The 13407-nt window shown below is 37.7% G+C and overlaps 1 protein-coding gene across 2 annotated transcripts in view; it reads right to left on the bottom strand.

Annotated features, from left to right (window-relative positions):
• The window catches only part of TRHDE (thyrotropin releasing hormone degrading enzyme), a 217436-nt gene that overhangs the window by 90162 nt on the left and 113867 nt on the right, over positions 1-13407 (bottom strand). For both annotated transcript variants that reach the window (XM_085320493.1, XM_085320492.1), the window contains exon 6: positions 5827-5892. In XM_085320493.1, coding sequence (XP_085176619.1) covers positions 5827-5892 — 66 coding nt within the window. The remainder of the gene's footprint in view (positions 1-5826; positions 5893-13407) is intronic.

The following is a 13407-nucleotide window of genomic DNA, read 5'->3' on the forward strand; positions in this document are numbered from 1 at the left end:
CAAATTCAAAACACCTTGAAGCTGGAAAGACAGCCAACACAGGGACATTTGATGCTGAAATCTTTCACTTAGGACATGGAGCTGYGAATGAAGACAGCAAGGTTCCAGCCTCTGCTATTCAGATTATTTATTTGGCTTTTTATTTATAGACTGATCAAATGCAAAATGCAACATATAACAATAAGCTCTTGCAAGAGGATGTATGTAAGCACAGGATAGTACAGGAAATGAAGTGAAGGCATTGAGCAGGCTTCAGACATGGTTTTGAGGTATGTCCTTCATAAATTGCTTTCATTGGCCTGAATGTGGAAATCCCACCTGCAAATCTTCCCTAGAGCCTTCTGTATGTAGCAAAGGAAGTATGATTGCCTAATTGACTATTGAATATATTCAGAGAGAGTTCAAATGACAGTTCAAATGACAGCTTGTTTTATCCAGTAGGGATTCAGCATTTTTCTGAATGTCCTCCACTGGGCTGAACAAAAGTAGCTTTATTTATTTAATTTCTTATATGTATTAAGCATTAACTAGGAGTTCAATCTTGCAGTCTTTGTGCTGGAAATATCCATTGACTTCTAAACAGCTAATGGAAATTTTGATTGCACAAGGATGGCAGAATCACACATAAAATATGTACTTTCCCATGCTGTGTAAATTCCATTGTGCTGCTTCATAGCAACAGAGACAAGGTTGCTACTAAGCTCATATCAGGAAAACAGTATAATTCTATTCAGCAGGAAAACATTTTCTTAAATAGCCGTTCAGCCCACTGACGTTATCTGAGAATGCATACCTATAATTCTTCCTCTTAATAATTCTCGTAATAAAAATGAAGGAGAAAATAATCGTAACTGAATTTCACAGGCAACAGAACAAGAGGCAAAGTTCACTGAAAGCCCATCAAGTGACTACRTATGCATTATATGTAATACAGTTGATTGTAACATTTTCATAAAGAGTGATAATGCTCTGAGGAAAAAAACTTAAGTAAAGTTGTAAGTTTATTAATTCCTTTTCTTTTTGAAAGAAGCTTTAGCATGGAAGAAAATTTTTTAGGCTGATTGAATGACAGCATCACTTCCTCTTAATGAATATTGACTGTAACCTTGCTCTCAAAGTCAGCACTGGGAACATCACCTGCTACTGAGGTTTAGCAGTGCCTTCTACTACAACTCTCCCTGTTGTTACTTGCCATTTGGCCAAAATGTAATTGTTTGAGSTGAAATCTTTCCTTCAAAATCTGCATCTCACACTGAATGCTTCTCTAAAATTCCAGTCAACACAAGAATGAAAATATGGAAAAATACCTCATTTTACCTATTCTTGGCACTCTTCGAAAAGTTCTACTGTCTCCAAGGACTGGAGCAGGAGATTTGAAGGTTGGAAGAAAAGTAACCTTGTTTTAGGAACATGCTTTCTTCTAGAACTAGTCATCTTCAGATGATCTAGCAGCTAGACAGACAGTCTCTCTCTCTGTGATGATGGCTCACAGCTGTTTAAGCTCAGGGTGAAGTTAGCATCTAAACAGAAAATGCAGAGCACTGAGCAACCCTACTGAGAGAAGGCACCCCAACAGCCTGAGAAGAATGCTGTCTGATCCAAATGTCAGGGGACAAAAAGTAASATCAAAGGAGAGAGAGGAGTCCAGAGTGATTTAAAGGAGAAGGATGAGAAACACTGGTGGGATAAAGAAGGCAGAAAAYGCTATAGAACTCTTACGACAAGTATTGCACAAAAGGTTAGGTCTAAAAGTCTTCCAAGTTCTACTTTTAACATCCTCAGGCTATCTAGGTGACAATCRTCAGCAGCAGTGAAGCAGTTTGAAAAATAAAGGGATCATAGCAATTAGCTTAAGGGTAGGTCTTGGCTWTTATACCTATGGTGATAGTGACGTAAGATATTAGGCACCTAACCAAAAAAATCATATACTTAGTGCTCTTCTAAACCACAGCAAATGGGTGCAGAATCAGCTGAAAAGGACATTACTCAACACCTGCTAAATACACTAGCGAGCAGAGCTGCAGCACCAGAGGTATTTCTGTAAAGATAATCCTGCTTGGTGGCACAAGCTGCATCCTACCATTGAGCAGAAGAGGATGACCAGYAGTTCCATGTGCACTTCTCTTCCGGGGACAGCACTGTAGTTCTTTGCCTCACTGTAGACATTGAGCTAAGATGAAATCTAATCCTAGGGAGCTTGACTTTTTTTCCCACAGAAAACTCGATTTAAAAGGTTCCTAATGATGTCCAATCATTAAACAGCTAACTGTCATGAAATAGGAATAAAGACATAAAAAATAGATAAAATAAGTACACTGAAAACTATTTAACATAAGGTATAAAAATAACTCTGAAATAGACTGTGGAAATAAATAGATGAATACATTTCTTCTGTCACTAGATTTCTGCACAGAAGTGGCAAACAATATGGAAAATAGCACAAGAGTTTTATTTTACATCTAGAAAGTTTTTGATAGAGTTTCACATTCCAGACTGCCAAAACAATTTAACATGGAGCAAAGGCATGCAGAGGTGTGTCTAAAAAGCAGGAAATAATWTGCAGTGTAGTATGAAAGAAACTCTATCTAACTAGCTGGTTTTATGATARTAAAAAATGATTGAAATCTGAACCTTGCTGTATTTAACAGCCTGTATGTCACCTTTCCCTAGATAGCTCCTCTGAAAGGCTGACCAATTTGTTTCAACCCAGTGGCCACTCAACACCACCAAAAAAGACAGTGTATATCCAAGGAACTGTATGAAAATTCCTCTTCCAAATATACAATGTGYTGCCTAAAGAACAAAAGCTGTTAATTTATCACAGAAGCAGAGACTCCTAGAGTAACTAATTCGAACTGCTGATGATGTGCTAAATCAAAGTGAGTGACGAACACATACATTGGAGTAAGTGAAGTTCAAAAGGATACATATCTATGTGATAAATAAGCTGCCACACGGCAAATGAAATGCAATGTTGACAAATGTACAGAAACATAGATGGGACTCCAAAATAACCAGACCAAATGTAAGAAAAATGTAATGTAACTGGAACAGAAGAATCTCATAACAGAGTTGGAAATGCCTCTTAAACACATCTAAGTGCTGGACCTTCAGATCACGAGGCTCTCTCTCTCTCTCTGTTTAATATGAAAAAAAACCCTCTGAAAACTCAAAGGTGCCTTRCCATAAAGCATAAAGCTTTCCAAGAAATGTAATACAGTGACACCAGTCACAATCCACTTCAAAGACACAGATTAGGAACAATGGGCTACRGATTAAAATCTCACCCAAACCTAAAATTGTATTCCTTGTTACTCCCCTGAGGGATGACTGAATGGTAAGACCAACCCACAGCTTCTTCCTCTACCAGCCTATGCAATTTAGAAACATAACCAGAGCCAGTGGTGCTGACCAAGCTTCTCCATAATCTAATAGCTAGCCTAGCTGATTAATGGCTTTTTGACAGTAAGGCAACAACACTTTGTAAGAAAGTACAATATCCAGTGATGTGCACCCCTTGTATTTCCCCAGGAACAAAATAAGCTTTGAACATTATGAAAGATGTCAAGACTTTAAAAAAGAGAGATATCTCCCACTGTGATAAGCGTTTATTAAATGTTTTCTACAAAAATAACTGTTGTGATTTTCTTTTGTCCAAGTGTTACCAGCTGTAGCTATTACAATCATTATTCAATTGTTCATCACAGTTGGCATAAATATGTTCTCTTTTTGTCCATAAAGTGCTACATGAAAAGACTAAGAAATGCAAGTTGCATTTCTATTAGTAAATCTTGTGTTTGAAAAAACTGCATGATTCAAGGTATCATAWGTCTTTGCAAGGCTTCTGGAAAAACATACCTTCACTAGGTATTCTCCTGGCTGCAGTTTTGTCATTGAAGTTCCAGACTCTAATCCAGTGGTCTCTAACAAGTACGTTTACACTAACAGGAACAGACTAGTTACTCTCAATAAATATGCATCTCTCCAAACTCATGTATGCTGTAAAACTGAACAGTACTGCTATAATTTTACTCTCTCRCAGACTCCTCAGTGAAACAGTTTGCAGAAGAGTAAGGATCATGGGCACCTTTGTACATTTGCTTCAGTCACATTCATTGCTAAAGAATATTCAGCAAAGAGTCCTACTACCCTTCTTTATCAACTTTTTTCTTCTCCATTTTAACACGATTGTTTTCTTTGACGTGTAAGCTATCTTGATTTGTTTGAAAAGTAGAAATAATAAGAAATCACTCAAAGTAAAAAACAAAGTTCCAATATAACTTTATGGTAATTGTGAGTATTGAATTCCTGCATAACCCTACTCTTTGATCTAAACTTTGTTCTAAGTTTATTTCAAGATAACTTTCACACTGTATTTCTCAGGCATCTGTAAAAGGAAACAGTTTTGAGATGTATGTTTTAAAGCCTTCTCCCTCAGAAATCTTTCTTGAGTGAAAGGTCTTTTGGGGAAGAAGCGCTTTTGAATTTCTATACACATAGATCTGTGTAAGCAAAAGTTTCTGGTTGAAATATGGAGTTTGCTGGACTAACAACGGAAGTCTCACTGACTTGCATGAGATGAGGAATTCATCACTGACTTACACAAGATTGCATGAAAGAAAATTTCAGTGGTAAGAAGAGTAAGTCACTGATCTGACTTGATGTTACACCTAACCAAAAGAGCCAATGGAGTCCCATGAATAAGCTATCCTTAAAAACTTGAATGTCCCATTAGCTYTCCAAAAAGTTGTATTTCCCCATCAGGATTCCTTTCATTGACTATTGCATTGAACACACCTTTCTAGGACTTAACTAGTATATTTCCTTAACTTTCATTTTATATTTTATCTTCSAATTCATTTTGGGTAGAGATAGAATTGTTGTGTTAAAATATGACCTGATCCCAGATGTAGTTTATTTAAATTTCAAAATGAAAAGCTTACTAAGAACAGATAAGATTGATTGCTCTTTCCATCTTAGCATAATTGTATTTCAGGTGAACATCAATTTAGTTTAAAGGACACTTCTAAGTAGCAGACTGCATCATACATAATTCATCAATCACAGCTGCCTGTAACATGATTTACTCAAGCGGATTTCAATGGAATCGAGAGTCACATTGTTTTTTATACTTTGGTTTGTTTRTTTTTCAATAGTTTACGAAACATTCATTTGCCCTGAATTATTGCTGAAAAGAACTCAGCCTTGGCAATCAGCATGTTGAACTTCTTTCTCTTCCTACAGAAATGTTACCTCTTCAAATTTCTTTTAAAAGGCAAAATGAGCTTTCAAAACATCATTAAGGCAGAGAACCTTCCATGCTCATCAAAGGTAAAATAAAGCTCAAGGATTTTAATAGGAGTGAAGGGAAGGTAAAAATATTTATCTGAGAAACCTTAATAGCTTTAGAGCTGTGTATTTTCTAGTTGATTGAGATTTATTATTATTTTCACATCTGCAGGTAAATGTAATTGAAAAGAAGTATCTCTTTCCCCAGCTAGACCTTTCACACAGGCTGCACATGGTTAAAAATGGCTTCTACATTGCAAGGTGCACAAAAAGGAAATAAAACTGCGTGGCACTTAAAGTGCAATCACTGAGAACTATAGATGGAACTTTCATTTATGGACACAATGTTTGTGTTTTACGTTGCTCAGCAATTTCTATCACATTCGGCTTCAGAGACATGCTACTGTCTCAGATGGTCCTGAAGTCAAGAAACATTCCCACAAATACATGTAAACATTTTTTTTTTCAATAAGAGAACAAAAGAAAGAGATYATTAGGGATACACACTTACACAAGGACAGAAATGTCCTCACTTACTTGTAAGCCCATTTGAAAAACGGAGTGACCCATAAAATTAGCCAACATTCTAATTAAAGCTGCACCCTGTGGGAAAAATACAGAAAAAAAGAAGTTACTTGTTTTACGTATCAATATTATACAGTAATAACAATCTGCAGTATGTAATTCCATCCAACATTATCATCTTAGAAACTTACATTTTCTTTAAAAATAAATTTTAGAGAAGTAAAAGTTATTAATATGTGAGTGATTAATATAATCTTTAGCTGTGTTGGAAGAAAAAAGAGAGAGAAGATAATTCTCATAATTCCTATACGAAAAACTGATCAGTAAGTAGACTGATATTGTTAATACCTTGCATTATATACTGAATAAGGTGCAAGTCATAAAACATACTCTCCATTGTCAAAGCACAGATATGTCAGCTCCACAGTGGGTTGCCGCTGGCCATTCTATGCACTCAGCAGTAATGCAGAGTTTTAAATGAGGGCAAAAAATAATGTCTATGCTAAGTAGGGCTATAAATTCTACCACAGTGATTATTCACAATATTTTTATTTTAATTATACTACTGTAAAACAGGATATAGTGATATTACATTCCTTTGCAAAAGCCCTCAAGATCTAATGATCTTGAAGTGGCTCATTTTCTTAAGAATTTTATAARACATGCATATCAATATTCAATATATTAACAGTCAGCTTATCTTTCACACTGTCATGCAAAGCAGAAAGTACTTGTGTAATATACTTTCTCTACTTGTTTTTTTATCCTTTGTCCCTTCAAGCAGAACAGAGATTTTAAAATTTCTCTTGTTTCACAGGTGATTCTAATTTGCAGTACTCACACCAAGAAACAGATATATACTTGCCAGACTAGCTTACTTTAAGGCACTCCTGTGTTTTTTCTCTCCCTCTCAGTAGGACCACAATTGCTGTGTATTTTCCCTTTGCACAGATGCTTTATTTCAAGCACACGTATCTTTACAGATCTGATTTGATAACTTGGCTACAATATCTCACTTCGCAGTTCAATTTCAGGAAACCTAGCTTTCCAATCCCATTACTCAAATATTATACTTAGTACTACTGATCATTGTAGTAGAGGCAGGACACTTTTGATTTAAAGAGAGTGAATCAAAGGACATGAGAAACCAGGATATTAGATTTCAACAGCAATACAGGCTAATGCTCAATTAGRAAAAAAAAAATACAGATTCCAAAATTCACAGGTACTAAAGCCAAAATGACTATTACAATAATGTAATACRACTTCCTGCATTAATAGAGGTCAAACAGTAACTTATGCAAAAACCCTTGTTTGTCTTTATACAAGAGCATCTTTTTTAGATGCTTTCATAGTTAAAATGTACAACCTTTTACTAATTTGAATTTCTCTAGCTTCAGCTTTCAAAACAAGATTTTATTATGTCTTTTTCCTGCTAGACTAAAGTTCAAATTAGTTTGGAGAGTCAACAGTTCTCCAATTTTTAGCCTGTTTAACACACGCTCCAYTGATTTTTGTACATTGCCTATTTTCAAAAATTTGAATAATGAAATAATCAAAAAGACTGATTAGTAAAACATTGGTAAWTCATAATAAAACATGACAAGTTCTTCATAGAGGTGGTAACAACAAATAATATAAAATTAGCAAAATAACTGAAGCAAAGAAAAAAAAAAGGAATGAATTCAGGAGATGTAATTGCTTGTAAGAATTGAACAGTGGATAAACTAAAAGATGGTGTTTGYATTACTAACACTATGCTATGTTTTTTATGGTGGTACCTAATCTTACTGGGAGACCAGACATCTCTGGTGTACATAGAGAAGCATAGAAAATAATCTCTGGCCCAAACAGGTTATTATCTGAAACGACAAGACCATAGGTCAGGAAGCATTATTACCTTCATTTTACCAGAGGAACAGAACAACTGAAGTCCTTAGAGATGTTTAAGTATATAAATAGACTATATATAGCTAAAAATATTTCAGGATCTCGTAAGTAATGAGGCCAACCCAAAACCAAACCAAAGCATAGCCAAAATGAGACCTACATATAAAAGCTACTGTTCCAAACCTCTACCAGCAAATCCATGTTTCCACTCCTTGCACATCCTTTTTTCCATTCGCATTAGTGTTCCAAGGTTTCCTCATTTTTGCAGAATCACAACTGACACATATTTGTATGTGTACATTACTCTACTGATTTCCGGGAGAAGCAAGCAAGCAGATACCTTTGTAAGATCTTACCTATAAAGTCTGTTTCTATATAGAGACCAGAAAGAGTTAGACAGACATAAAATAACTACAAAATTGCTCTCATAGCTAACATTTAGCCACATCTTGAATAGAACTATAGCTGACCTTTATTCAGCAAAGAAAATAAAAAAGCAAATAAAGACTGAATAAGGAATCTAATGCACAAAGTAAGGACTACCCTCTTAGGATCACTCCTTTTCACAGCTACTTTTGAAATACTCTCTACCAATTAATTACTTTCAGGAAATTCATAAATCCTATTAACAGCTTCCAGAACAACAATATGCTTGTCCTAGCTTCGCTATCTTCTCCACACAGTTTACCTATCTGGATGACTCACCTGCTGGGGGACAATATGAGAAACAAGAAACAGAGAGGGAAGGGAAAGGGGCAAAATAGAAAATGAGAGAAGCCTGRGGAGTAAAGTCTTGGGGAGAAGGGAGGAGAAACTGGGAAGCAAATGCAGCCCTTGATGTAGAGGGAAGAAAGGGATACATAACATGAGGGGAAGAAATGGGAGAATACCACTTATTTCATCTTTCTTGCACCTTGATAGCAGAGAGAACAGAGAATAGTGACTCTGCTAAGAAGAGCAGAGGCAATCAATACATTCTCATATTTTGGAAGGAAAGAGAAAAACAGGAAACAGTGTAGCTCTGATTAGAGATTAAGAGGAATAGGTTTGCAGGGAGAAGGATTAGAAAGCAAWGGTAGCAGAAAGCAACTGTCATAAGGAAGCAGCACTTACTAAATAGAGCATCTTGGAGGATGACCCTAAATAGAAGGCCCTGGGAGGAAAAGAAGCTGTGTGGAGTAAGTTCAAACAGAGGAATGGAATACATAGCCTTGGGGTTATCTGAATGGCCCAATATGCTAACATTTTCACTGCATCTAGAAAGCAGTGGACTAGACAGAGTCCAGATGACCCACGTTTCCATACCCTCTGAAAACTTCTCCGACCTAGAMCTAAACCTACATACAACAAAAATCACAAATTTGTCCTACTGCAGAGAAAACCCCTTCGAAACTGTCAGCATCATTCCCTGAATGTCCTAACTCACAACTATCAAGGCGTTCAGGAAATGCTCCCCCACTTCACTTTCAGGGCCRCTTCTGCTCTGCAAACCTTTGTCCAACTGAAGAAGACATGTATAGTCTTGAGAAGTGAAACTAGCTCACTTAGAGGGCAAAATGGTCTTTTATTGATGATTTAAATGTTTCCCTCCAAGCACTGGATGACTCARTACCCTACTAAGATGAGAAGTACATTAGTTTAACAGATCCAGTGGAAAGCAATCTTTTCCTGTTCACAAAACATATCTATGTTCTTGACAGTATAAAATCTGACTCACATTAAGTCAGAGGAAAAGTACTTGTCCCATTTTGATAAAAATCTTTTCAGAAAAATATACTAGACATTTAGTCAATGATTAATAGCACTGTCTGGCTACAGTGAAGCACTTTTCACCAGCAAATCTCAAAGTGGGTTGATACCAGTAAGAGGTTGATATCAGTATCCCACATATTACCTAAAAGGAAACTGAGGCTCATAATAGTGAAATGATTTGCAGATCACCCAGCATGCTCATCAAATAGCTTGTGACAAATTCCAAACTTCCTCAGCCTTGGCACTGTGATTCCACTGCTGTAGGAATTGAAGCTAGAACATGAACCAAGAGCCTGTTATCTACTCCATGGAAATTAACTATACACACATTCCTTTTTCTGCAAAGTGCTCTTGGAAAAAAGCATGCGTGAGCCAATTAGCTAACAGTGGCTGAAGTACTGTAAATTTGCTATCCTTCTTACCCTGAAGAAACCTGCTTACACATCCACACCATGGTAAAGAGCATCCATAATTAAAATTAGGAGCAAAATTCCTTTATGTGTGTGCTCAATTTGTCTTTGAAAAGCTAGAAAATGCAGTCACAGTTAACGCATTCAGTCTAATTCTCTCCCTGGCAACATAAAACAACATGACTGCAACCTTGATCCCAGGTTAAATGAAAGTGATTTTTAAAGATTTAGTCCTATGTTTTGTGATCCTGTGGCATCAATACAGGCCACAATTAAACTAAGGTAATTTAATTCTCTGACTTATTAAATGACTCAATTTTACTACATTTGAATTCTTCAACTGATGAATTGTTTCACTTGCAACTTCTTGGAAATGCATTCTGTAATCATTTCTGATACAAAAGAAAGTACTAAATGGAATTGTCTTTAACAGGAAAAAGMTGATCTAACATGAAACTACAAAAACATGACTCTTGCGAACTATATAGTATAGTTAGACAGTCACACACAGGATGGGATACATCAGACTAAATGTAGATACCTACAGTTTCTATGAGGGAAAAGCAGTGGAYGTTGAGTACCTTGACTTCAGCAAGGCTTTTGACACTGTCTCCCAGAACATCCTCCTAGAGAAGCTCTGGAAGTGTGGGTTAGACGAGTGGACTGTGAGGTGGATTGAGAACTGGCTGAAAGGCAGAGCTCAGAGGGTCATCATCAGTGGTGTGGAGGCTAGCTGGAGGCCTGTGGCTAGTGGCATCCCCCAGGGCTCAGTACTGGGTCCCATCCTGTTCAACTTATTCATCAATGACCTGGATGAGGGGACTGAGTGCCTCCTCAGCAAGTGTGCRGATGATACCAAGCTGGGAGGAGTGGCTGACACACCTGAGGGCTGTGCTGCCATTCAGAGAGACMTGGMCAGGCTGGASAGCTGGGCRGAGAGGAACCTCATGAGGTTCAACAAGGRCAAGTGCAGGGTCCTGCACTTAGGGAAAAATAACCCTAGGCACCAGTACAAGCTGGGGGATGACCTGCTGGAGAGCAGCCCTGCAGAGAAGGACCTGGAAGTGCTGGTGGATGACAAACTGACCATGAGCCAGCAAGGTGCCCCTGTGGCCAAGAAGGTCAATGGTYTCCTGGGCCGCCTTGGGAAGACTGTTGCCAGCAGGTCGAGGGAGGTGATCCTGCCCCTCTACTTAGCACTCATGAGGCCTCATCTCGAGTACTGTCTCCAGTTCTGGGCTCCCCCAGGACWAGACACACATGGAGCTACTGGAGAGAGTCCAGCGTAGGGCTACAAAGATGATCAGAGGGCTGGAGCACCCACCCTATGCAGAACGGCTGTGAGAGCTAGGCCTCTTCAGCCTGGGGAAGAGAAGACTGAGGGGGGATCTTATCAATGTGTACAAGTACCTGAAGGGAGGGTGTCAAGGGGACAGGGACAAACTCTTTCCAGTTGCCCCGTGTGACAGGACAAGAGGCAATGGGCAGAAATTGAACCACAGGAAGTTCCACCTGACCGTGAGGGGGAATTTCTTCACTGKGAGAGTGACAGAGCACTGGAACAGGTTGCCCAGAGAGGTTGTGGAGTCTCCTTCTCTGGAGATCTTCAATGCCCGCCTGGATGCAACCCTGTCTAACATGCTCTAGATGACTCTGCTGAGCAGGGAGGTTGGACTACATGATCTCCAGAGGTCCCTTCCAACCTTACCAATTCTATGATTCTATGAATTGATTGAGTTGTCTAGACTCCCTTTACAGTGAATGGACAGAAGTAGTCATTTCTGGGTGCACTTTGTCTCATCTTAAAGTAGACATCAAAATAGATCAGATGAATTGCACCATAAAAGCACCTATTTCTTTTAATTCACTAGAAAGAGAGCCTAGAAAGACTAACTCAGATGTAAGTATCTGCACTGCAGACTTCGAGAGTTAGGTGAGATTTATTCAACTGCATTGTTCAAAAAGATCCTACAGACATTGATTCTCCACTCTGTTACAAGGGTTCTGTTCTACTAGGCAGCTCTCAAGAATTTCTGTAGTGTCACAATACAAAACTGATGTGACATCATCCTTTTATATATGTACAGACATATAACATAAATCRTATCTCAGTTTATCCTGTAAGTGTACTGTCATAATTTCATATAAGAAAAAAAAAAAAAGACAGGTTTCTAAGAGAGACCCCTAAAGAGAGTGCAGTGGACTTGTTAGCTGAAAGAGAATTTTCTGTACAGAGCAGAGAGCAAAGAAAAGCACTTTAATTAATTAACTGGTGAAGCAGTTGTAGTGACTAAGACAATGTGTAGAGTGATGAGGATCAGCAAACCAGGATACAGAATTATGCAGAAGCTACAAAGCAAGGTCAGGAGGCCATGTATGAAGAGACACTGATGAGCTGTAAGTAATAATGCATTCAGCATTATTCTTTAAAGGACCAAAAATTCTGTCAGTGTTCCAAAAAGTGGCCATGAGAGAAAAATGTCACCAATACAGAACAGATACCATAAGCTACAGTTGACTCTTGCAAAGGTGAACTACTCTACCATTCTGCAAATGAGCTTGAGTGGGCGGCGGCAAAGAGATGATAAAAGGCTGAAAAAAAAAAGCATTAAAAAAACATATCTTTTTCATTTTTTCATCTTCCTTCACACCAAAAGCTGTCATTTTTTTCCTAAAGCACCAACTTCTTTCCTCTTTTTGCTTCTGCTTCTGCCTTTTGTTTTTTATTTATTGTTTTTAACCATAAAGTTGAAATTCATCTGAATAAATGCAGATGCCTACATTATACATATCTGAAGCTAACTCAGTCGTGTACAGCTGAACCAGCTGCCTAGACTCCCTTTAAAGGCAATGGAGAGAGAAACAAGCACTTTAGATCATCCTGACTCATCTCATCCAAAAAAACGCAACTAAAATAGACCAGATGAATTTCACCCTAAAAGTGCTTGTTTACCTCCACTGATTATACAGGTTGCTTAGAGGACCCATTAATTGCACAAGTCTACACAGTGAACATGCCTTGTTAGGCGACATGAATCCTTCTGAAGATATTTCATTTTATTTTATGACTTTAGGAGAAACCTTGGAAAATGTAACAGTACAAACAGTGCAAAAACATCTTCCTGGCTTTGCAGTCTGAGACAGCATCATGTAGGCTGACCTACACACTCAAGTAAATCCAATTATCACTAATAATAATTACACAGATCTCAACATATCCTTTCTTCAATGAATGTCCACCTATTCCTGGCTCAGGAATGAAAGCTATTTAGCTTTAGTTCAAAACAATTCCTTTAGTCACATCAAAACTAAACCCAAGAAGCACAGTGCTATAGAAAACACCACCACAATACCACAGGATGTAAATGAGGAATGAGATAGTACGGAGAGAAGTATTAGACTATTAACAGAAATTTTGTAATTGAATTTCTAAATAAATACATCAATTTTCCACAAAACCTCCACACGCAGTAAGAACGAACATTAACAAGGTTATTTTACATTATGCAACCGTGTCTCTGTCTGTTCATATCAGTTACTT

This window comes from Rhea americana, unplaced genomic scaffold, assembly GCF_003343005.1.
Source record: "Rhea americana isolate MKP2758 unplaced genomic scaffold, rheAme1 scaffold_64, whole genome shotgun sequence".
NCBI classification, from domain to species: domain Eukaryota; kingdom Metazoa; phylum Chordata; class Aves; order Rheiformes; family Rheidae; genus Rhea; species Rhea americana.